The sequence below is a fragment of the Panthera uncia genome (genome assembly GCF_023721935.1).
Source record: "Panthera uncia isolate 11264 chromosome A3 unlocalized genomic scaffold, Puncia_PCG_1.0 HiC_scaffold_11, whole genome shotgun sequence".
Lineage (NCBI taxonomy): Eukaryota > Metazoa > Chordata > Mammalia > Carnivora > Felidae > Panthera > Panthera uncia.
The window spans coordinates 12,521,795-12,544,387 of NW_026057578.1; the positions used below are offsets into that span (position 1 = coordinate 12,521,795).

The window sequence follows — 22,593 nt, forward strand, 5'->3', positions numbered from 1 at the left end:
CAAGGCTTTGCGGGTGTGTCTGCACAGGGCCTGGTGTGCGAGATGCTCAGTAAACGTTTGTGGACCGAATGGGGGTGAGGCATGTTCCCGTGTGTTTTTTAACGCAGAAGCCGGGGAGGTTTTTCCTTACTCCCCACCCAAGTTCCTGGACCGTGGTACCTCCCGTGTCCTAGGTGGCGTTTGAACGTGTCACCCTCCTTTCAGGCCACCCCGGGGAGATCAGAGGCCTGGCTGCTCACCTCTCCCTGCTTCTCTTCCCCCAGGCATTCCTGCATCGCATCCGGCAGAACGTGGCGGACTCCGTGGAGAAGGGCCTCACGGAAGAGAACGTCAAGGTGTGGATCGCTGGGCCAGCCCCTCTGCCGCTGTGTGCCTTGCTCACCACGGCCATCCTGTCTTCCAGTCTTCTCTGTGCCAGGCCTCCTGGCGTGGAGCCAGCGGAAAATCCCTTCCCGAGCGCCCCTGGGAGCCTGGCCCCTCCAGCTGCCCTCTCGGCGGCCCTGGCCCGTGCCCCTGCACCGGGCATTGAGTGTCGAGGCAGAGCGGCTGAGCAATTGGGTCCGGCCTTCGTCTTGGCTGCGGCTCTGGGGAGTTTCGGGAGGACGTCAATAGGCCCTCTGTGTGCATGGCAGAGGCCCCCGCACTCGCCAGGCCCGGCTTTCCAGCGTGACCTCACCCTCTGGGAGGCTGCCTTTAGTTCTTGGGGCTCCAGGGTCCTGGTCCGGGGGAGAGGGGAGACAGCGTGGGGTGGGTGTCAGAGGCGGCCGACCTGGGTAGCACGTGAGGGACTTGGTCAGACAGGATGTTCTCCCCACATGTGCCGGCTAGTCTGGACAGCAGCCTTGCAGCTGATAATTCTGAGCTCAGTGTTTCGGGTAAAAAGCTGAGGCTTTAGATGCAAAGAGATGTTCAGGGTCACTGCATGGCCGGTCCCCGATGGTGCTGGGATTTCGGCATTTTATGCATGCGTGCGTTCGTTCATTTATTCACTCCTTCATTCAGCAAATATTTGCTGAGGACCTGCTGTTTGTTTATCACATGTATTTATCAGGGTCTGTTTCTTTATTGCGATTCAAAAATTATGATACTTTTAAATTGTAACTTATTTCAGTCTTTAAAAGATTACTTTTTTTGCGAGGTATATAACTCACATGCAGTAAGGCTGCATCCTCTGTGTCGGACGTGATGCACTTTCACGTATGACCACGTCTATGTAGCCATGATCCAAATGAAGACAGAGCATTTCCTGCCCCAGCAGGCTCCTGTGTCCCCCTGCCAGTAAATGCCCACTCCCCAAAGGTAACCGTCGATTAGTTTTGTCTTTTTAAAATTTTTTTTTATTAAAAAAAATTTTTTTTTCACATTTATTCAGTTTTGAGAGACAGAGAGAGACAGAGCATGAGCGGGGGAGGGGCAGAGAGAGAGGGAGACACAGAATCTGAACAGGCTCCAGGCTCCGAGCTGCCAGCACAGAGCCCGACGCGGGGCCCAAACTCACAAACCGTGAGATCATGACCTGAGCCGAAGTCAGACGCTTAACCCACTGAGCCACCTGGGCGCCCCTCAATTGGTTTTTTTTTTTAAATGTTTTATTTATTTTTGAGAGAGAGAGGAGAGCGTGAGCGGGGGAGGGGCGGAGAGAGATAGGGAGCGAGAATCCCTGACAGCACTGAGCCCGACATGGGGCTCGAACTTACTAACTGTGAGATCATGACCTGAGCCGAAGTCGGATGCTCAACGGACTGAGCCACCAGGTGCCCCAGTTATTGACTAGTTTTGCACTTTTATGCAAAAGTGAGCTTTTTCACGTCTGGTATCTTTTCTCACTGTTACGTGTGTGAGGTTTGCCCATGTTGTCATGCGTAGCTACGATCCGGTCTTTTTCATTGCTGGGTGGTAATCCATAGTGCGAGTGTCCCATAATTTACCATCCGTTCCCCTGTGGATGGATATTTGACTTATTTCCAGTTTCGGGCTTTTATGACCACACGGGCTGTCATTTCTTTGGGTACACGCTTGGGAGACTGATGTTCATTTTGAAATTTACAGCCATCCCTTGAGGTGAGTGTAGTACATAGTGTGATCTGTATCTACATATCTGTCCTCAACGTAAGCGGATCCGACCGTGTGCACTGGGCAAGATGGAGGGAGAAAACCAAGCAAATAGTGCGGGTGATTCTTCCAGCCACCTCCAGGGTGAGTGTGTCCTCCAGGGCTGGCGGAGGAGGAAGGGCAGAGACTGAGGAGTGGTCTGCAGCCCAGCCTTCCCTGCCCACCTTCAGGCCATGTCCCTCTGTAGACTTTCTGGTACATTCCAAAGGCCCATGGGCTTGGTCTTCATTCCTGGAGGTCTGGACTCACCTGTCCCCTTCTCAGCAGGGCTGTCCATGGCCCTCTGTCCCACCCGGGGACTCTCTTCCTGTTTTCCTTTTGTCCTTAGTGCTTCTTACCCCCTAGAAAACTCTGTTTTTTTGTTTTTGTTTTGTTTTTTAAATAGGCTTCACGCCCAGCATGGAGCCCAACGTAGAGCTTGAACTCAAGACCTTGAGATCAAGACCTGAGCTGAGATCAAGAGTTGGACGCTTGGGGCGCCTGGGTGGCTCAGTTGGACGGCCACTTCGGCTCAGGTTACAATCTCGCGGTCCGTGAGTTCGAGCCCTGCGTCGGGCTCCGTGCTGACAGCTCAGAGCCTGGAGCCTGTTTCAGGTTCTGTGTCTCCCTCTCTCTGTGACCCTCCCCTGTTCACGCTCTGTCTCTCTCTCTCTCAAAAATAAATAAACATTAGGAAAAAAAAAAAAGGAGTTGGACGCTTAACCAACTGAGCCACCCAGGTACCCCCTGGACGGTTAAGCATCCGACTTCTGCTCAGGTCATGATCTCACGGTTCGTGAGTTTGAGCCCCTCGTTGGGCTTTCTGCTGTCACCACAGAGCCCCCTTCAGATCCTTTGCCTCCACTCTCTTTGCCCTTCCTCCGCTCATGCTGTCTCTCTCTCTAAAAAAAAAAAAAACATTAAAAAACAAACACTTGTTTTGGTTCTTTGTTTGTGGCCTGTCCCCTTCCATTAGAATGTCACCTCCATGAAGGCAGGCACATGTCTGTTCCCTGCCGTATCCCCGAGGGCCTCTAACAGTGCCTGGCACACAGTAGGTGCTCAGTCAGTCAGTATTTGCTGAATGAATGAGTAAAAACCCCAGAGGGAACCACAAACCAGTCGTAAAACTGGTTACCCCTGCTGTGGGCCCCAGTAGGATGGGTGGGAAGAGGGACTTCTCGCTGGATTCATTTTACTGTGCTTTAGTTTTTGAAACATCTGAGGACCGTCTTCAAAATTAAATTAAAAAAAAATGGACCTCTTTTCAAAAAAATTTTTTTTTAATGTTTATTTATTTTTCACACAGAGAGAGAGAGAGAGGGAGAAAGAGACATGAGCAGGGGAGGGGCAGAGAGAGGGGAGACAGAGAATCCAAAGCTGGCTCCAGGCTCCGAGCTGTCAGCACAGAGCCTGACGCGGGGCTCAAACTCATAAACTGCAAGATTATGACCTGAGCTGAAGTTGGACGCTCAACCGACTGAGCCACCCGGGCCCCCTCACCTCTTTTTTTTTTTTTTTTTTTTTTAAAGGGAAAGAGGATTTATGCAGTTCAAAAGGACCTTAAGTAGATGAAAGTCTTCTTAATTCTTAGTTCTCCTTCCCAGAGGTCCCTGCAGTGACCAGCCTGACTCTTCACTCAGATAGGCTCTGCTTTCGTTCCTCTGGAGAGGAATGGCTTTTTTTTTTTTCTTTTGAAACACAGACGGGCCCATGCTGGAGTCTTGTTTGCCACTATGATTCCCCCCTCCCCCACCCCCCCAACTTAACAATATATATTAAGGGTCATTCCAGGATTGCATGTCTGTATATACAGATCTGCAGATTCTTCTTACAGACTGCATAGTATTTCACTATGTAGAATTTACTTAATTATAATCAGGCCAGTTGATCCAGCTATCTGATGAGTCCCCCCTTTGGCCATTTGCCTTTTCCCCAGATTTTTGCCATTGCCGACAAGGCTGCAGTGTGTCCTTGGCTCTCCACCAGGCTCTTCACCTTGGTGTTATTAACACTTTGGGCCGGATAATTCTTTGCTGTGATGGGCTTTTCCTGTGTATTGTGTTTAATAGCATCCCTAGCTTGTACCTATGAGATGCTGGTAACATCCCTTCCCCACAGTTTGTGATGACCACAAATGTCCCTAGACATTGGGACATTGTCCCACAAATGTCCCCTGGGGGGCCAAATTGTCCCTGGTCAGAGACAACTGGTTGCCAGTTAAATCCTAAAATGTAGAATTGTTGGGTCAGGTTGTATGTGCATTTCAAACTCTGTAGATTCATTCAGGGGAAAAGGCAGCCTTATGTATTGTTTGTGAAAGTTTAGACAGCATATTGAAAAAAGATTTTTTTTAATGTTTATTTTTGAGAGAGAGCGGTGGGGGGGGAGGGGCAGAGAGAGAGGGAGACACAGAATCCGAAGCAGGCTCCAGGCTCTGAGCTGTCGGCACAGAGCCCGACGCGGGGCTCAAACCCACGGACTGTGAGATCATGACCTGAGCCGAAGCCGGACGCTTAACTGACTGAGCCACACAGGCACTCCTATGCATATTTTGAACATCCTTCCCTATTGTACTTTCTTTGGCCACATCACATGATGGGTGCATGGAAGGACCCTCATCGTTTTAAAAATCAAGTCTTCTGATCCAACATGCTCGTTGTTGACCATGATGAAAATTGTGATGAATGTCTTAATATCTAGTTCCCTGCATGCTGAGTGTGAACCTCCCTTCTGCTGCTTAGTGGACTGCGTGACCTTGAGAATATTAATTTATTTTGGGTCCCCGTTCTTCATCTATAAGTGGGGGATGACGGTAGTTTCTGCCTCATGGAGTTACACAGAAAGTTCGATGCCGTAAATGCATGTAAAGTGCGTAGCACAGGATTAGGCATGAATAAATGTTGGCAGTATTTTGTTCTAGTTATTTTCATTAGTGGCTAAACTGGCTGCAGTGTATCAGTGTGCCTGTTGCATCATATTCTCGTCTACACTGGGGGTTATACATGTTTTTATGCTTGATTTTGTGCTCCCTCTGTGCCTTGATTAACTCTATCCTCGGGCCTCGCTTTTCCTCACAGATCCTGTTCTCGAACATCGAAGACATCTTGGAAGTTCACAAGGATTTCTTGGCTGCCTTGGAGTATTGTTTACATCCCGAGCCTCAGTCTCAGCATGAACTTGGGAACGTTTTTTTAAAATTCGTGAGTACGGTGCCCCAGCCCCTGTGGGAGCCTGTAGCTTTGGGGGAGTGGGCTTCTTCCCCAGCCTCCTCTGCAGGCCTGTCTGGGACACGGAGAGGCAGGTGGCAGGCAGGCCCAGCCTCTGCCCACAGGAACAGGGGGAAGCTGTTCGGTCCCTGCAGATTAGTGCTATTTGGGCTCCTTGTGGAACGACCATGTCCTGGGGTTCCTGTGACCTCCTGGCCTGGCAGGACCCTTCTGCCGCAGAATGACCACCAGGGTAGCCAGTGCCAAGAGGGTGGACCTGGGCCAGACAGAGCTGGGTGCGAGTCCCAGCTTGGCCACCCCCCGACCCACGAGGGTGTCTTGGGTTCCCACTCAGCTGCTGGTCGGAGAGGCCGATGGCTTTTCACAATAGTCTGTCTCTTCCTGCGGGATTCCCGAGTTGCTTGGAATAGTGAGAGAATGGTTGGCGGGAGGAGGGGGTGGGCACCCTGAAACCTGACCACCACCTACTGAGTTGATGGCAAACTAGCACAGATGTTCTCTTTGTGCCGGGTGCTGTTCTAAGTGCTTCACGTATTTTAATTGATTAAAACTTCACAACAGCCTTCGACGGCGTGCATCGTTATTGTACTCACTTTACAAACAGGGGAACGGAGGCCCAGAGAGGGTAGATCATGATTCCAGCTCACACGGCCAGGGAATGCGGGAGCCGGGACTCGAGCCATTGTAATTTGGCCCCAGGGCTTATGTTTTTCATCACCTTACACGCTAAGTTTCCTGAAACACATCCTAAACACCTACTGTGTGCCAGGCGCTGTACTTGGCCCTGAGGAATGCCGCCCTAAATAAGACAGATTTATTGTCGCCACCGTGAGGCTCGTAGGCTGCAGAAACAGAGGGCACCAGTGCAGATGGTGACCCGGGTTACGAAGGATATAAAATACAGATGTGCGAGGAGTGACAGTGCTCGAAGTTGCTTGAAATTGGGAAGTCAGGGACAGGATTGCTAGACGGAGCAAACAAAAACACCCATGACATCTGAGCAAATTGGCAAATGAAAGATAATTCTTTAGTGTGAGTATGTCTCATGCACTGTTTGGGACACACTTCCAGTAAGAAATGATTTGTTGTTCCTCTGAAATTCAGACTCATCTGGGTGTCCCGTGTTTCTCGTCTGGGTGTCTCGTGTCTTATCTGGCAACCCCGACTGCCTCAGGGCAGGCCTCTGGAGCATGGTAAAGTGGGATGATCTTGGCGGGAGGGGGGGGGGGGGGGGGGGGGGGGGACGTTCCAGAGGGAGACCCTCGCGAGGGCAGAGGCCCTGGACCAGGTGTCCACGGAGGGGAAGGCAGGCAGGCTGGTGTGGCCGGTGCAGAGTCAGTGATGGAGGGGGTGCAGGGATGCCGTGGGGGCAGATCCCATAGAGATCTCCCCCTAAGAATTGCACGTTTTTAGCAGGGTCGTGCGGTGTGAGTGGCTCTCACCCCCTCCCTGTAGCTGTGCGGATAAGCGGATGATACGTTGGGGAAACCCTGGCAAAAGTCAGGCCGGGATCTCACGCTTCCCTCTGCGATGGGGGAGGCGTCCACGTGGCCAGCCTCCGCCTGAGCCTCGGTCTTTTTGGGTGTAAAGCGAGTGGTCTGGAGCAGATGGTGTCCGTGGAGGCAGCGAGGCTCCCGGGCCGTTGCGGGCGGCAGCCGTCACCTCTGACGATCTGTGAAGCCTCCCCGGGGGCTCGACCCTCTCCCCCAGCTGTCCCAGCTGGCATCTGTCCACTTCTCCTCCTTCACGTCCCAACCCCGCAGCCACAGGCTCCCCGCCCACCACATCTGTGTGTGCACAACTGCTTGTCCCTTTCTTCTTGGCACAACAATCAAAGCCCCATGTGGGGCCCCTGGGAGGAAATTGAACACTTGGGCTCTGAGCCGTCAAAAGCAGCATTTCCATATCTGCAGGGTCTGGGGCCCCGAGACACAGCTGGGATTAGGCTCCAGGCAGGGACAGGGGAGTGATGGAGCCGGGCATGGTTTTGAGGAGGGGGTGTCTCCATTTGCTAAATTTAACTTCTCCAGGCCTCAAGTCCTGGTCCCCTGCCGTTTTCACAAGCTGAAGGAGAGGATGACAGAGCGGAAGAGGGGCTGGAAGAGGGGCTCGGGGGTGCCTCCCCTCACTGCAGCCACGGCAGACATCGCTAATCAATCACAGCATTCTGCCTCGGGCTCCCTGGGGTGGGGGTGGGGCTTGAGACTCCTTCTCACCAGTTCCAGCCAGTGCCACTCTTTGATTGGGGTTAGCGCGTGAGAATAAACAGATCTGCCTCTGCTTTCTGGCCCAGTCTTTTCAGGGTACAGATGGAGGTGGACAGGGAGACCCTGTCACCTCACCAGGCTTGGGTCCAGTTTTTCATTTTCTCCCGCCTTTCAGAGCATGCATTTATTAGGACTGTCTTCATTGCGAGTGATGAAAACACCAATTCAAGTAGGCTTAAGCCAACAAAAAAGACTTTATGGCTCATACAAACGAAATATTCCAGTGAGCGGGATTTAGGCATAGCTGGATCCAGGGCCCCATATGGTGTTTCCAGGACTCGGTCTTTCTCTTTAGGCTCTGATTTCCTCTGTGTTGGCTTCATTCTCGAGGGGTGGGGGGCCGAATGCCTCACAGGGTGGCAGACGTGGCCTTTAGCAGCTTCAGGCTGACAGTCTGCCAGCTCGGCAGTGATAGTTCAAAGAGAGCCTCTCTCCACAGTAATTCCAGCATGAGTCATTGAGGGCTGTCCTTGGCCCAGCTTGGGACACATGGCCACCGTTGCCAGGACAGGGGACTCTTTGATTGATTTGGCCTGGGTCGTGCGCTCACTTGCGGTGCCTGGGAGTGGGGTGGGGTCAGTGGGCTCAGTGGAGGAGGTGGTTCCCAGGGGAAAAGTTGGGGGCCATGACCAGAACGAACAAGGGGGAATGGGTGGCGGGTGGGTAAAACCAGGCACGTCCCAGCAAAGAGCCGAGGCCGCGGCTGCAGTGGACCAGGGTCATCTAGAAGGAGCGGGAGCTGGTTTGAGGTCTGTTGGGCTCCTCTTAATTCCTCCTGCTTCCTTGCCTCCATTCATCAAGTCCTCACGATGCCTGCTCCCTGCTGGCGACTCCAGTCCCCACTGGCACTACAGCAGTGACCCCAGCTGATGCAAGCCCCGCCCCCACGGGGCTCACAGGGCAGGGGTGGATGGGGGGAGATGAACACTGCACAGCCGAGAAGGGAGACGTACCTGAGGTCAAGGCCTACTGCCTTTCCCGGATTCTGCCTGGTGCCTTTCCCTGCCGGCCTTTTCTAAACCTGTGAACCCACTCAGCTCCCTTCCTCCCCACTTCGAGTCTCTTCTTTTCACCATCAGAGCCTACCCACCCAGTGCCCCACCCTGTTCACAGACCTGTTCACCCGAGGTCCTGACGATGGTAGTGAGAGCAGCCTCAATGACAGCAACACTAATACCAGCCAAGACTTAGTGAGTCCTTGCTCTGGACCATTCTAAGCACTTACAATGTGTTCACCTGATAATCTTGCCAAACCGCCTCTTGGTGGGGAAGCCGTTATTGTCTACAATTTACGGACAAGAACGCAGAGGCTCTGAAACATGACATGCCTTGTCCAAGGCCGCAGAGCTGGCAACCTGGGAAGCCAGACCGTGAACTTGGCTGGAGAACTTGCGATTGCATGTATGAGGTTGAGGTTGATGCCGCTATGGTCTCAGGGGCTCTGGTGTCTTATCTCTGAACAACACTAGTAGGGGCCCCCCCAGTCGCTAGAGCTCCTTACATATGGTTGGGACCTCCTGCTGTCCTTCATGTGCTTGCATTCAGAGCCCAGCCCCCCCATAATAGAGCCCTGCAGGCCTTCTCTGCAGGAGCAGGCCTCAGGCGGGCCACTTCCTGTCACCTTCAACCAGAAAGGCCCTTTCTCTCTTCTCTGCAGCCCGCCTCCCCGTGGTCCGCAGCTGAGGCCTGGCTCCACCTGTGTCTAGAGGCCTCCCTCACATCTTTTGTCCTTGTTTGGGTGAACCCCTGTGGTGCAGACCTCCTGACCAGTCTCCACGGGCCTTGATGGTCCCATGGGCTCACTGGAGACCAGTGGAAATGGAAAGCGTCCGCTCGGGCAGTGTGTGTGCGGGGGGCGGGGGCGGGGATGCTGGGGTCCCCTTTTCCCCTTCCCTGCCCTTGCGCTTCTGCAGACACTGGGTGAGGGAGATGGTCGGGGACTCTGTGTGTTTCCGTGTGCATGCAGACGTTGGTGGTAGTGTTTGGAACATGTGGCTTGTGTCTTGTAACATTTCAGGTCATTTGTGGCCGCTCCTTGGAGGTAGGCGTCAGGGCTGTTTCTCCCGGATGATCCTAACGTTGTCTGTTTTGGTGTTTTTCTCTAATATTCATGTTTGTCCATTGTGTTTGTAGCTAATACTTTTCGAGGAATTTTGAAATATTATATAGAGTTCATCGTGTCCCAGTTATATTAAATATTAAGTTATTTACCCCACCAGCAGCGCAAGCAGTGAGGGGCTGTTATCATGTCTGTTTGGCGGGTGAGGAAACCAAGGTGTAAAGAGGTGAAGCAGCTTGTCCAGGGTCACACCCGCTACTTAGGGAGCCCGGGGCTGGGTTTCCTACCCAGGTGGTCTGGTTCTCGAGTAACTTTTTCATCATTCTCTGCAGTCCCGTCTGAGCTTTGTTTGTGGTGTTGTGGCTTGGGTTTTGTCCCCCTGTTGCCTCCCGCTCCCATCCCCATCTTCGGTCAGGCCCTGGAGCTTCATGGCAGCAAGGGGGAGTTGAGAGAGGCTGTGAGACCCCGGGCTCGGGACTTGGCCTTGGCTTTCCCACGTGTGAGTGGGGCGGATCCAGTAACCGCCTGGCAGGTTCCTGCGAGGACCGAATGGGTTCACCCTCTTTCCAAGAGAGTAGCGCTCCGTGTCGGCCAGTGGCTCCGGCTGTGGGCCCTTTGCTGTTCAGGGCGTCTGCTCAGAGGGTGCGCACGGAGCCCCCAGAGGCGAGCCCGGGCGGGTGGGGGCGGCTTACTGATTCTGAAACCCATCCTCTCTCCTCTCTGGTTTTCTGCTTCCTGTAGCCGCCCGTCGGCAGGATGACTGGGGGGTTTGTTTAGAAACAAGATGAGTTACTTGCTTTGTAGACCCACCTCTTCCTTCCTTAGCTTCTTGGGGTCTCCTGCCCAACCCCCAGTGCAAGGTCAAGGCCCTTCAGCCCTTCCTGTCCAGTGGCTTTACCCAGGACATCCTTGTTTAGGGTTTGGCGGGCTGGGAAGCAGTATTGTGTGAGCCTTTTGGAACCAAGAATGTTCAGTGCAAAGCTTCCTGTTGGTCCCAGAAGCCCTGATGGATGGTTACAGACCTGGTGACCCACAGATGACCTCTAGATTGGAAAGAGTCCTACTTGGGGCTTAGGGGGCGTTTGGTGGTCAACAGAGGTATCCCCTTGCCTCAAGGCTGTCGCTGCTATGTGGCAGAGACCAGGGATCTATTTTCTCCCCCACATTCCTGAGCTTTATCTAGATTCTTTACGTTTGTATATACAGGGCATTGCACGTGGTAGATGTTTAAGTTCAGTTATTTAGCAAGTGTTCATCGAGGGGCCTACTGTATGCCAGGCATTGTGCCAGGGTCTGGGAATACCTCAGTGAGCAAGATGGATGTGGTCCACTGCCTTCAGGGAGTGGACTACCCTGCAGAAAAGACAGGTAAACAAATAATCTGAATAATTCCAGATTATACCTGGATGGCTGCTTTAGGGTAATCCAGGTGGCATTTGAGGAGGTGGAATTTGAGTTGGAGAGTAGTCAGGCCTGGGGGCATAGTGTTCTGGGTAGAGGAAATGGCAAGTGCAAAGGCCCTGAGGTAGGAATAGGCTGGCAAAGTCAAGGAGTAGATAGAAGGCCAGTGAGATGACGTCAGAGAAAGACAGGGTCATGTATCTGGCCCTTGAAATTCATAATCAAGTGTTGGATTTCATTTGTAGCGTAATAGAATACCACTGGGTTTTTGTTTTGTTTTTTTTTAATTTTTGTTTTAAATGTTTGAGACAGAGAGACAGAGCATGAGCTGGGGAGGGGCAGAGAGAGAGGGAGACACAGAATCTGAAACAGGCTCCGGGCTCTGAGCTGTCAGCACAGAGCCCGACTCGGGCCTCGAACTCATCAACTGTGAGATCATGACCTGAGCCGAAGTCGGATGCTCAACTGGCTGAGCCACCCAGGTGCCCCACCACTGGGGGGTTTTAAGCAGGGGTGTGACACAGTCTGACTTGTGCTTTAATACTAAGGGTGGACACTTCTTGAGCTCCTACTATATGCTGAAACCTTATGTTTTAACTCATTTAATTCTTATAACAACCCCATGAGTTAAGGCCTATTAATAACTCCACTGATGAGGAAACTGAGACGCGGAGCGGTCAGGTACCTTGCCCAGGTTCACGCTTGTAAATGCAGAGCCGGGATTCAATCCCAGGCTGCTGGCTTGAGTCCGTGCACTTGACCCTGGGCTGTGCTGCTTCCTGAAAGGTTACTCAGGCCGCTGGGTGAAGAATGGGGACAGGAGTGGAGGCTGCGAGGCCGGCAGCGAGTGGGAGCCACCTTACCTGAAACCCCTCCTGCTGTGTGGTCGCTCAGGCTCTGGGCTAGTCCTTCCTCCCAGGCTGGCCCAGCTGTCAGCACATCTCAGAGCACCTGCTCTCCTGCCTCGGGCTGTCTCCCACAGGCTCTGTCCTTGTCTTGCAGAAGGACAAGTTCTGCGTGTACGAGGAATATTGCAGCAACCACGAGAAGGCCCTGCGGCTGCTTGTGGAGCTCAACAAGATCCCCACTGTCCGCGCCTTCCTCTTGGTGAGTTTACTTGTCTTCCACTCGGCTTCGGCCTTGCGAATCCCTGGGCGCGAGAGAGCTTCGCGCTGACCCGTGCTGCCCGGGTCGGCTGGGCATGACAGCTGGGGTAACGCTGGGATCGCCGAACGTTCTCTGGAAAGGGCCACGTGTTTGCCTTTCTGCATCATGCGCTCTCTGTCACAGTGACTCAGTTCTGCCCTGGTAGCATGGAAGCCGCCATAAATAATATATAAAGGCGTGAGCGTGGCTGTGTTCCAGGAAAGTTTATTTACTAAACAGGCGGAGGGGTGGATCCGGCCCTCGGGCCAAGTTTGCCAATTTCTGGTCTAAAGTCGTGATCCTGAAAAGAGTAATAATTGTATTATTGGGATTATTTAGTTATGAGTGAAAGAAAGCCCAGTTAAAATTGGCTTAAGCCAAAAAAAAAAAAAAAAAAAATGCATGGGTTCGCTTTTCTGGGAAGTTTAAGACCCCGGAGGGCTTCAGGCACTGAACAATCTAGGTGTGTAAATATGTCATCAGGGACATGTTTCTTGGTTCTGCGTTGCCGCGCCTTGGTTCCATTCTTAGGGAGGCTGTCTCCTTGGGGTTGCCAACGTGGCCTCCAGCAGCTTTGTGCTCATACCTCTGATAACTGAGCAGCTTTAGGATAAGAGAGCTCCCCTTGGCTCATCAGTAGTAACAGCAAGAATCCTGGGTCTGATGCTCATTGGCTCAGCTTGGCTCAAGACCCTATCCCTGAACCAGTTGTTCCGGATGGAGGGGTTGGTTGTTGCTGATTGGCTACTTCTGGAGCTGGAGGGCAGAGTCAACTCTACCCAAACCGCCGGCCCTAAGGGTGGGGTGGAGCCCGAGAGGGCGTTGGCTCGCGCTTGTGGAAGTAAGCTGGGACTAGATATGGGTCGGGCCACACCCCAGACATCCGTGACGGCCTTCGCTCTACAGGCTCTGTAGTTGCAGAGAGCTTGGCTGGTGGATGAAGGTTCTCATTTGTGACTTCCTTGGGGCTTTACCAGCCACTATCTGTTGTGTATGAACTAAGATATACATTTGTCTGCTCTGCAGACATGCCAAATCACAGTGGTTTCAACGAGATAAATGTTTCTCTTTCCTGTTAACAGTGCGGATATAGACAGTCTGGGGCTGGTATAGGGGCCCTTGTGTCAGGAGCCAGTGCCCTAGTGTGTGCACCCTCATCAGCAGGGTGTAAGTCGACTTCTCACCGCTTCCACGTTCCAGGTAGTGGGATGCAGAAGGGCGGGAAGGAGGGCCTGCCCTCCTCCTCTTAAAGGCATAGTTGCACACATCTCTTCTACTCACATCCGGGACCTAGTCACACGGCTACACCCAGCTGCGGGGAAGGCTGGGGCATGTAGCTGTGTGCCCAGATGGCAATAATGTTGCCGTGGAAGAATACCTTGGGGGACACCGCATAGCCTTTGCCACAGGTGATTGTGATGAATCTCAAATCTTCAGCGACTTCCTAAGACTACGTGAAAAGTGATTGATGTTCTCGTGGGTTCAAATCCTGATCTTTCTTTTGTTTTTTTTTTAATTTTTTAAGATGTTTATTTATTTTTGAGAGCAAGAGAGAGAGTGCACACAATCAGGGAAGGGGCAGAGAGAAAGGGAGACACAGAATCCGAAGCAGGCTCCAGGCTCTGAGCTGTCAGCCCAGAGCCCGATGCGGGGCTCGAACTCAACAGACTGTGAGTTCATGACCTGAGCTAAAGTCAGACACTTAACCAACTGAGCCACCTAGGCGCCCCTCGATCCTTCACTTCTAAATCCCCTGCTCGTTCAGTCAAAGACCAACACTCCCGCCCCCAAGTACTGTTTTATTTCCCAAGGGCACGTAGAGAATAGAGCACACAAGAGTAGAGTGGCTTCGGGCCCCAGCGTAAGGAGTGTTAACCACACGCTCAGAGAGCCAACCTGCGTGATAAAATTCTTACCTGTACTTCTCCCTGATGCACAGTCTCTGGCAGAGTGTTTCCAGAATTTTGATTCCAAATGTATGTTTCCTTCGCTAGTGAGCTCCTGATGCTTGTGGTCCAGTTGCAGTGAGCGTCTGAGGAAAGGCAGATGGGTCAATGGATTTCCTTTTGTCTCAAGTGCCTTAGCATTCGGGACCGATGCCGTTTGTTACTGCCATCTGTATCTTTACGTTTCCAGTTTTGTACTTATATTCATTCAAGAGTCTGGGCCAAAAGCAAAGCTGAAGTCGCACAGCACAAGACCACACACACGCGACCCTGTTTCGGTGACCCACCTGCTGACCTTAGTCCCACAGTCCCCGCTGCCCGGGCTCTATCTAGGCCTGGCTGAGGGTCCCTCTTTCTGGGGGTGTCCTCTTGGGCTCAGCCGTGTCTTGAGAAGCAGGAAGACGCCAGGATGGTGTTTGCAAGGGTGTGGGAAGGGAAGGGCCTCGCTCTTTCTTTCCTTCCTTCCTCTCTGTCTCCTGCAGTCTTCCTGGTGCACCAGGCTGCCGTTTTCCTAGCGACAGCTGGGCTGGGCCCGATCGGGCAGGGGGAGGACACATGGAGTGCCAGCAAGCTCGTCATCTTTCCCCCTTTTTGCTGGTGTCTCCCAGCTTTTGGCCACCTGCAGGAGAGCTGTCTTGAGTCTCTGATGGAGTGTTAACGTCGCGAATAGACAGGCTCTGGCTTTCCGCTCATGACGTGCTGTGTGCTAGCTGAGAGATAGAATGGCGACTGCATCATTCTGTGACTCAGTTTTCTTGTCGGTAAAATGGGGGTAATGTGTTCGCTTACTCATTCATGCTAAGTGCTGGGGAATAGCAGTGACCAAGGCAAGAAAAGTCCTCCCTCTCGTGGAACAGCTATATTCTAGTAGGAGAAACTTACGTGATATGTCATGTGGTATGAAATCCCCCGGAAGAAATAGTCCCCCATTAAGGATGACAGGATGTTTTGAGGGAGTTAGAAAGAGAGAGCGGCAAGGAGTATCTGGGAGGAAAGCATTCCAGGTAGAGGAATTGTAAGTCCCAAGGCCCTGAGGTAGGAGCCTGTTTGAGATAGAGCTAGAAGCCAGGGTAGCTGGAATGGAGAGTATGGGAGGAAGTGAGATCAGAAGGAGGGAAAGGGCTAGATAATGAAGGAGCATTTGGATAATGGGAGGGATCTGAGGTTTGTAAAAAGCTTTTTTATCGCAGCGTACATGTAGTAAATGCACTCACCCGAATCGGTTCTGTGAAGGAGGAGAATTTAGAGAGATAATTTGCCGAAGTTCTTCCCATTGTGCCTGGAGTGTGATCTTGCTGGAATAGTGAATGGCAACTCAGTGTGTGTTTGCTTCTCTTTTTTTCTCTTAAATGAAAATAAAGCGAAACAGGAATTTGGAGTGTTTGGGGGAGAAGTGCGGTTGGCAGCTTTGACAGTTCTGTGAAAACCCCTTGATCCCGGACAAAGAGGCCGGCCCTTCTCCCGCCAGGTCCTGGGGGCTTCTGGAAAGCACTCCGCTACCCCCAGGCTCCCCTCTCTCTGCCCGGAGCTGACATCACCAGGGCAGCTTGTGCTGAGCACTGGCTCAGAGGACAAAGGCCCGAGTGTGAACAGTGTGGGGCCTGGCATCTCCCAGCTGCCACAGCTCCGATTCCCCATCTGTGCCTGGGGGAGGTGCGGGGGCCACGCAGCTCCTGTCAGAGCCGGGGCCCTGGGGGCCCTGGGGGCCCTGGGGGCCCTGGGGTCTTGCTTCTCCAAGGAGAGGGCCCCTTGAGATCCCTGGAAGGCAGCCCCCCTGAGTCTTGGACTTGCTCTTTCAGTTTTCTGTGCCAGTTGTCATGGGGGGGGGGGGGTAGTACCCCTGCTTTTGCGGGGGCCGCGACGATGAACTTTACATAGAGGCAGAGCATGAGGCACAGAGCCTAGCACGTGGTAAGTGCACGGTAAATGTTCCCTGGTCTCATTTTCACTGCAGTATAAGCAGGGAATTTGTCTGCTTTGCTGGGCAGGTTTCCTCGTGCTTGGAACTGTGCCCAGCACATAGCAAGCACACAGTGTAAATTCGTGGAATGAATGAATGAATGAATAAATGAATGAATGAATGAGAATTCTTTTTCCCGAGAGTTCCTGTTTCGTTTGCAGTCTGCCAGCATGGTGTTGAGGAGGAAGGCGGAGATTGTGGGATGTGCTGACAGTTTGTTCATCCTTTGTGTCATTCGTTTGTCCATTCATTCATTCATTCGTGCATGCATGCATATATTGGGCACATAGTAAGCCCCAGGGACAGGACTGTGAGGGGCATGGTGAGGGACCCAGTTCACTTTCCAAATCCTGTTACCCTCCCTCTACAGAGGTAACTTCTCCCCCCATTAGAATTTGGTTTATTATTTTTTTTCCACCCATGTTTTTGTATTTCACTACAGATGTGTTCTCCATAAGCAATGCCTGGTTTTGTGTGTTTTTATTTTATTTTCTTTAGATGTTTATTTATTTTTGGGAGAGAGAGAGAGAGAGCACGCACGGGAGAGGCGGGGTGGGGGGGTGGGGTGGGGTGGAATGGAGGATCCGAAGCAGGCTCTGTGCTGACAGCAGAGAGCCCGATGCGGGGCTCGAGCCCATGAACCCAGAGATCGTGTCCTGAGCTGAAGTCAGATGCTTAACCGACTGAGCCAGCCAGGCGCCCCTGTGTTGTGTGTTTTTAAAAGCTTTCTGTAGATGGGTTCATACCATGCACATCCTCTGGTGTTTGGGGTCCATCTGTGTCCCTCTGCGTACTGTCAGGTCCCCCGTTTTTACCGCCATTTAGTGTGGCAATTGTGTCAGTCTACCATAGGCATAGTTTCCCAGTCTTCAGTTGATGGTTATTTTTATTATTTTTTTTAGAGATTATTTTTAATTATTTTTACTGTTTATTTTTGAGAGAGAGCACGCGAGAGCAAGCTGGGGAGGGGCAAGAAGAGCGGGACAGAGGATCTGAGCGGGCTGTACCCTGTCAGCACAGAGCCCAGTGTGGGGCTCGAACTCACAAAACGCGAGCAGTTGATGGCTCTTTACCTCGCTTTCCGTTGTTTGCTATTCCATACGAGGCAGTTTTGAACGTCCATGCTCCTGCGTCTGGTGCGTGTCTCGAAGCTCCGATAGTTCCTATAGATCAGGAGTTAGCAAACTTTTCCGTAAAAGGCCAGACAGTAAACATTTCAGGTTTTGTGACTGCATGGTCTCTGTTGCAACTACTCAGCTCTGCCGTGGTGGCTTGGAAGCAACCAGATATGGCACGAAAGCAAATAGATGTGGCTCTGTTGCAGGAAATCCTTGGTTACCAAGACAGGCAGTGGGCAGGATTTGGCTCACGGGCCGTCGATTGCCAGCCCCTGATCTGGGCTTTGTGCTGGCTTGAAGAGATGCATATTTTCATTTTCATCTCCCCTGGGTGTTGCTAAATTGCTTCCAAAGTCTGTTGCGGTGTTTTAAGAGTGCTCCCCATGGTTCTTTGAAGGTGGCCAAATCCCTCTGCCATCGCTGGTGAGTTTTAATGAAGGTCTTATGTCCTTTTGCAGAGTTGCATGCTTCTGGGAGGCCGGAAGACCACAGACATCCCTCTGGAGGGCTACCTGCTGTCTCCAATTCAGAGGATTTGCAAGTACCCCCTTCTCCTCAAGGTGAGATGTTCCCCCATCTCCTCTCTCTGCAATAGAAGTGACAGAAAACCCAGCTCTGACTGGCTTAATCAAAACACTTGTGAGTCCAAGTAGCTGAGACGTATAGGGGTGGTGCTGGCTCTGGGCCGGGCCGGATCCCTCGGCGACCTTCTGCTTTCCACTGTTCAGCTCTGTTTTCCGTGTGGTACCAGGTGGTCGTGGTACCCTGGCCTCACACCTCCCAAAGTTCAAGGGTAGTGGGAAAGAGGGAACCTTTCGTTTAGTAGCTCTGACCTAAGTTCCCAGAGTCCCTCAGGCTTTGGCCACCTGTGGCCGGAAGAATGTGATGTTCTGAGTGGTTTGGGCCTGAGTCATGTGGTTTAATGTGAGCCAATGACATGAAATCTTTGCTTGTGCCCTTTATTCTTCTCCCAGGCACTTGAGCTTACACTTTACCCCAGTGGCTACGAGCTGGGCAGTGTTGGGCTCTGATTGGTTGAGACGTGGTCCAGTGACCGTGAGCTGGGCAGCGCTCTGTTTTCATTGGCTGATATCAGGATGAGGTGCTCCACGCCTGACCCAGTCACTCTGAGCAAACGAGCTCTAATTGGTGCAGATTTATGTCATGTGCTCCAACCTCCAACCAATCACACGATCCCACAGGCCACAAGCCGGTGGGTGGGGGACGCGGGAGCTCCTCATCACTGTCCTGGCTGTTTGCAGAAGAGGATACGGGTGATGCTGGGTGCACCGAGCTCAAACCACACACCTGCTGTCTTCTTCACTGTTTAGCCACCTTTGATTTAGTGTTGGTAGGGCGGGCCAGGGAAGATTTGCTGCTTGGGTGGTGACCCAAGAATTCTTTTTTTAATTATTATTATTTTTTAATTTTTTATTTAGTGTGTGTGTGTGTGTGTGTGTGTGTGTGAGAGAGAGAGAGAGAGAGAGAGAGAGAGAGAGAGAGAGAGTGAGTGCAGGGGAGGGGCAGAGGGAGAGGGAGAGAGAATCTCAAGCAGGCCCCATGCCTAGTGTAGAGCCCAATAAGGGCCTCGATCCCATGACCCCGAGATCATGACCGGAGCCAAAATCAAGAGTCAGATGCTTAACCGACTGATCCACCCAGGCGCCCCAGAAATCTTAATTCTCAGCTTCAGAGTTGGCTTCTGGGTGGATCCCCAGCTGGGTGGATGGCCCTGCCGCCGTCCGCTGCTCTCCGCCCAGGGTTTTCGACCCTTGGAAACGGTGGCCGTTGGCCCAAGCCTGCCCTGGCTCCATCCCGAAGGCCTGGCATCTGACGGCCGTTCCTTGGGGGTCCCTGCTGGTGGATTAATTTGGCTGATGGTGCCTCATTCATGCACCTGTCATTGAGGCCACATGCATCCTTCCTCCATCAACTGGAAGGCAGAGCGGAGGGGAAGATTACTAGGGCCAACCTGAACTTGGCTTTCTGCCGGAGATGGTGGGGGACCCTTGAGTCTCTGAGCTGGACCAGACCCTTTCTGGGGTCTGTGAACAGAGGCCCCTAACCTGTGCAGCCATGGCTGGGGGACACAGTACTCTCTGTACCTCCAATGGCCTCCTGCTGTTTGTCTGTCCCAGGGATCTCAAAAGGACCTTCTGTGGTTGTTCTCGCCGCTGCTCTTGACCCGTAAACACGTGTTTGAAATGCCGTGTGTCTCTAGCTCTTCACCTTGGTGCAGAAGGAGCTCCAGGTGGAACTTGCAAACTGGTAGCCTGTGGCTTGAACTGGACCTACAGGTGTGCTTCATTAGGTCTGTCTGGTGGTGTTTTCCAAACTTGCCCCAGATGCCTGCATTTAAGAGGCAGGGCTCCGTAGCAGTTTAGGGCAAGGGGTTGCCAACCCTGTGGCCTGTGAGCCAGACCTAGCCCATGGCCTGTTTTTGTACAACACAGGAGCTAAGGATGATGTTTACATTTTTTTAAAGGGTTGTAAAAAAAAAAAAAAACAGACCCAAAAAACAAACAAAGAAGACTGTGTCACAGAGGCCGGATGTGGCCAACAAAGCCTAAAATATTTACTATCTGGCCCTTTGCAGAAAAAGTCTGCTGACCCCTGGGGTAGAGCCAGGCTTTGCAGCCATAGGCTGCTGGGATTTCAATTCTAGTTCCACCATTTACTCGCTGCCTGACTTGGTGCACGTCACTTCTCTGGGCCTCAGTTTACTCACGTGTAATACGTGGTTTGTACTAACACAGATACGGCTGTTATTCATACAGATGATCAGATATCTATTCACTTAATTCCTAGAACAACTCGATGAGGGAGGCCCTGCGGTTAGCCCCACTTGGGAGACTGAGGCACAGAGGAAGGAAGTGGCCAGTTCCAGGCCACATAGTAGGGGAGCTGTAGGGCTCATGATTTGAGCCCTTTTCTAGAGGTCCGCCCTCCAACCATGAGGCTACACTGCCTGTTAAGCACTTTGGGGAATTAAGCTGCCAGAGTGCTTGGGTTCTGGGGATGCTGACCTTCTCAGTTCCCTAAGCAGGGGTCTGGGAAGGCCGGTGGCCTTGTGTTTTGTGGCTCAGTGGCTGCTCTGTTCCTTCTTTCCTGCGATTTAAAACCTTGAACATCTGACCCATTAGAGCAAAGGCCGACTCTAGCCCCACAGCCCAACCAAGGCTTCCTAGGTGTTAACCCTTTGCTTTCTGGACCTTGGAAAAGTCTGGGGTCTCGGCGGGTGTGGGGAGTGGCTGTTTCCATAACGTATTTTAACAAGCAGTGGAGCTAGACCTATGTATGGGGGCGGACTCTAAGCTCTCAATGGGAGGCCCAGGCGTTTCTGAGGCCCCAGGGGCCACAGTTTGGTCTGGTGGAATCTATGGGCTCTGGATTCCCAGGAGAGCAGACGGAGAAGAACAGAACTAGAGTAACTGCCCACAGGAAATGATGATGCAGCCTGGCTGTGGCTTTGCTGTCCTGACCAAGTGGCTGTTTACTCGCCCCGTTTCCTCGGTCTCCAGCTGTGTTTACCGGGAGTGCAGATAGCACCGGGGACCAGCCAGCAGGCCCTTGGATTCCTGTGGGGACGTGCCATGCTCCCTGCCTGACAGAATTGCTCTGTGCCCTGGCCTCTGGCACCCACAGCTGGAACGTTTGCATCAGAGAACAGCTGGGATTGTGGACAACTCTTCATACCCCTCCTGAGTCCCTCCTTCCTGTCACATTTTCCAGCGGATTTTAAAAGACGATACCATGAGCCCAAACCCTCAAGCTTCCTCCTCCGGCCCCTGCAACGCTGACGCCCTCACAGATGTCCCTGTGGCCCTCTGAGCCCCCTTGTTTGAGCTGAACTCCGAAGCCAGTAGGCAGACAGGGTCAAGGAGCCCGGGTGGGAAGACAGAAGAGGCGAGATTGAAAGCCTCATTGGGAGCAGCCCGAAAAAGGCTGAAGTTGAACATTGCCTAAGAATAGCCGGAACATTCTATCTCAGCCTCCAGCCCAGGCTCAGGATAGACAGTTGGCATTTTTAGGCTTTGTTGAGTTTTCCATCAGTGTTTCCAGGGAAATGATTCAGGTTTGGGGTAATGCCCCTAGTGCTCAAATGACAGGTGCCTGAGGGGAGGCTGACTGTCACTGCCCCTTTCGGTTGTTTCCTGGTGATGCACAGATCTCACTGGGCCACTGTGCACCAGCTGCTGGCGTGGCTCAGGACCCCCAGTGGTGAACGTGTCCCTGCCCATCTTCAGTCAGACTGGGCCCGGTGCATAATGGAGACGGGTCAAGGCAGGTGCAGGGCAAGCTGGACGGGCCCTTCAGCCCAAAAGGGGGCAGCTGCCACTCCAGCCCCCCCGTTCTCCTTTGCCTCCTGTGTCCTTGGCCCTTTCCCCTCCACTTCCTTAGCTGGTGACTCACCTTTCGGACCTCCAATCACAAGTGGGCCCAGGGCTCGGTCTTTGGGCCTTTTCTCTCTCTAGACTTGCTCCCGGAGTGGCCTCATCCACTTTGTGGCCTTTAAAGAAAAAAAAGAAATGTATTCAAAATTTGTGTAACCTTCATCATGGTAATTTTAGACCATTTTCATCACCCTCCAAAGAAACTCCAGACCCATTAGCTGTCACTCCGCTTTCCCTCAGCCCTTGGCAACCACTCATCTACTTCTGGTCTCTGTGGATTTGCCTGCTCTGGACCTTTCTTTTTGATGGAATCCTAGAATATGCAGCCTCTTGTGTCTGGCTTCTCTTCCTTAGCACAGTGCTTTCCAGGCTCACCCACACTGCAGCCTGAATCATAACTTCGTTCCCTTTTTAGATGAATAACATTCCGCTGTATAGAACCACATTTTATCCATTCATTCACTAATGAACATTTGGGTCGTTTGCACTTTCTGGCCGCTATGAACAAAGCTGCCGTGAACATCCATGTACAAGTATTTTGTGGACATTCCCAGGGCTTTAAACCCCATCTCTGTGTCCAACTTGCAGCCTGGACCTGTCGGCCAAATTCCAGACCTGTTCTCCTGCCCACTCAGCTCCCCTACTTGGATGTCAGACAGGCGTCTCCTATCTGACGTGCCCAAAACGAAATGCTTGGCTCTCCCCTTCCCCCAGACTGGTCTCCCCGCCCTGCCACCCCCTTGTCCCCATTTCCATAAATGGCCTCTTTTTTCTGGTTGCTCAGGCCGAACCCAAGCTGCCTCTGGCTCACCCTACATCCAGTCTATTAGGAGGCCCCATTGGCTCTGCCTTTGGACTCTTTCTTGAGTTCAGCCCTTCGAGCTCCTTCACGACACCTCGCTCCCTGGGCCCCTGCCACAGCCCCCACTGGGTCTTCCCGCCCCTGCCCTTGTGCCCCACTGTCTCTTCTCAACTCAGAGG

The 22,593-nt window shown here is 52.5% G+C and overlaps 1 protein-coding gene across 3 annotated transcripts in view; it reads left to right on the top strand.

Moving 5' to 3' along the window:
- Window positions 1-22,593, top strand: part of PREX1 (phosphatidylinositol-3,4,5-trisphosphate dependent Rac exchange factor 1) — a 184,316-nt gene that overhangs the window by 80,181 nt on the left and 81,542 nt on the right. For 2 of the 3 annotated variants that reach the window (XM_049650647.1, XM_049650649.1), the window contains exons 2-5: window positions 264-335; window positions 5,172-5,294; window positions 12,051-12,155; window positions 17,677-17,778. In XM_049650647.1, coding sequence (XP_049506604.1) covers window positions 264-335; window positions 5,172-5,294; window positions 12,051-12,155; window positions 17,677-17,778 — 402 coding nt within the window. The remainder of the gene's footprint in view (window positions 1-263; window positions 336-5,171; window positions 5,295-12,050; window positions 12,156-17,676; window positions 17,779-22,593) is intronic. The other variant, XM_049650648.1, reaches the window with a different exon arrangement.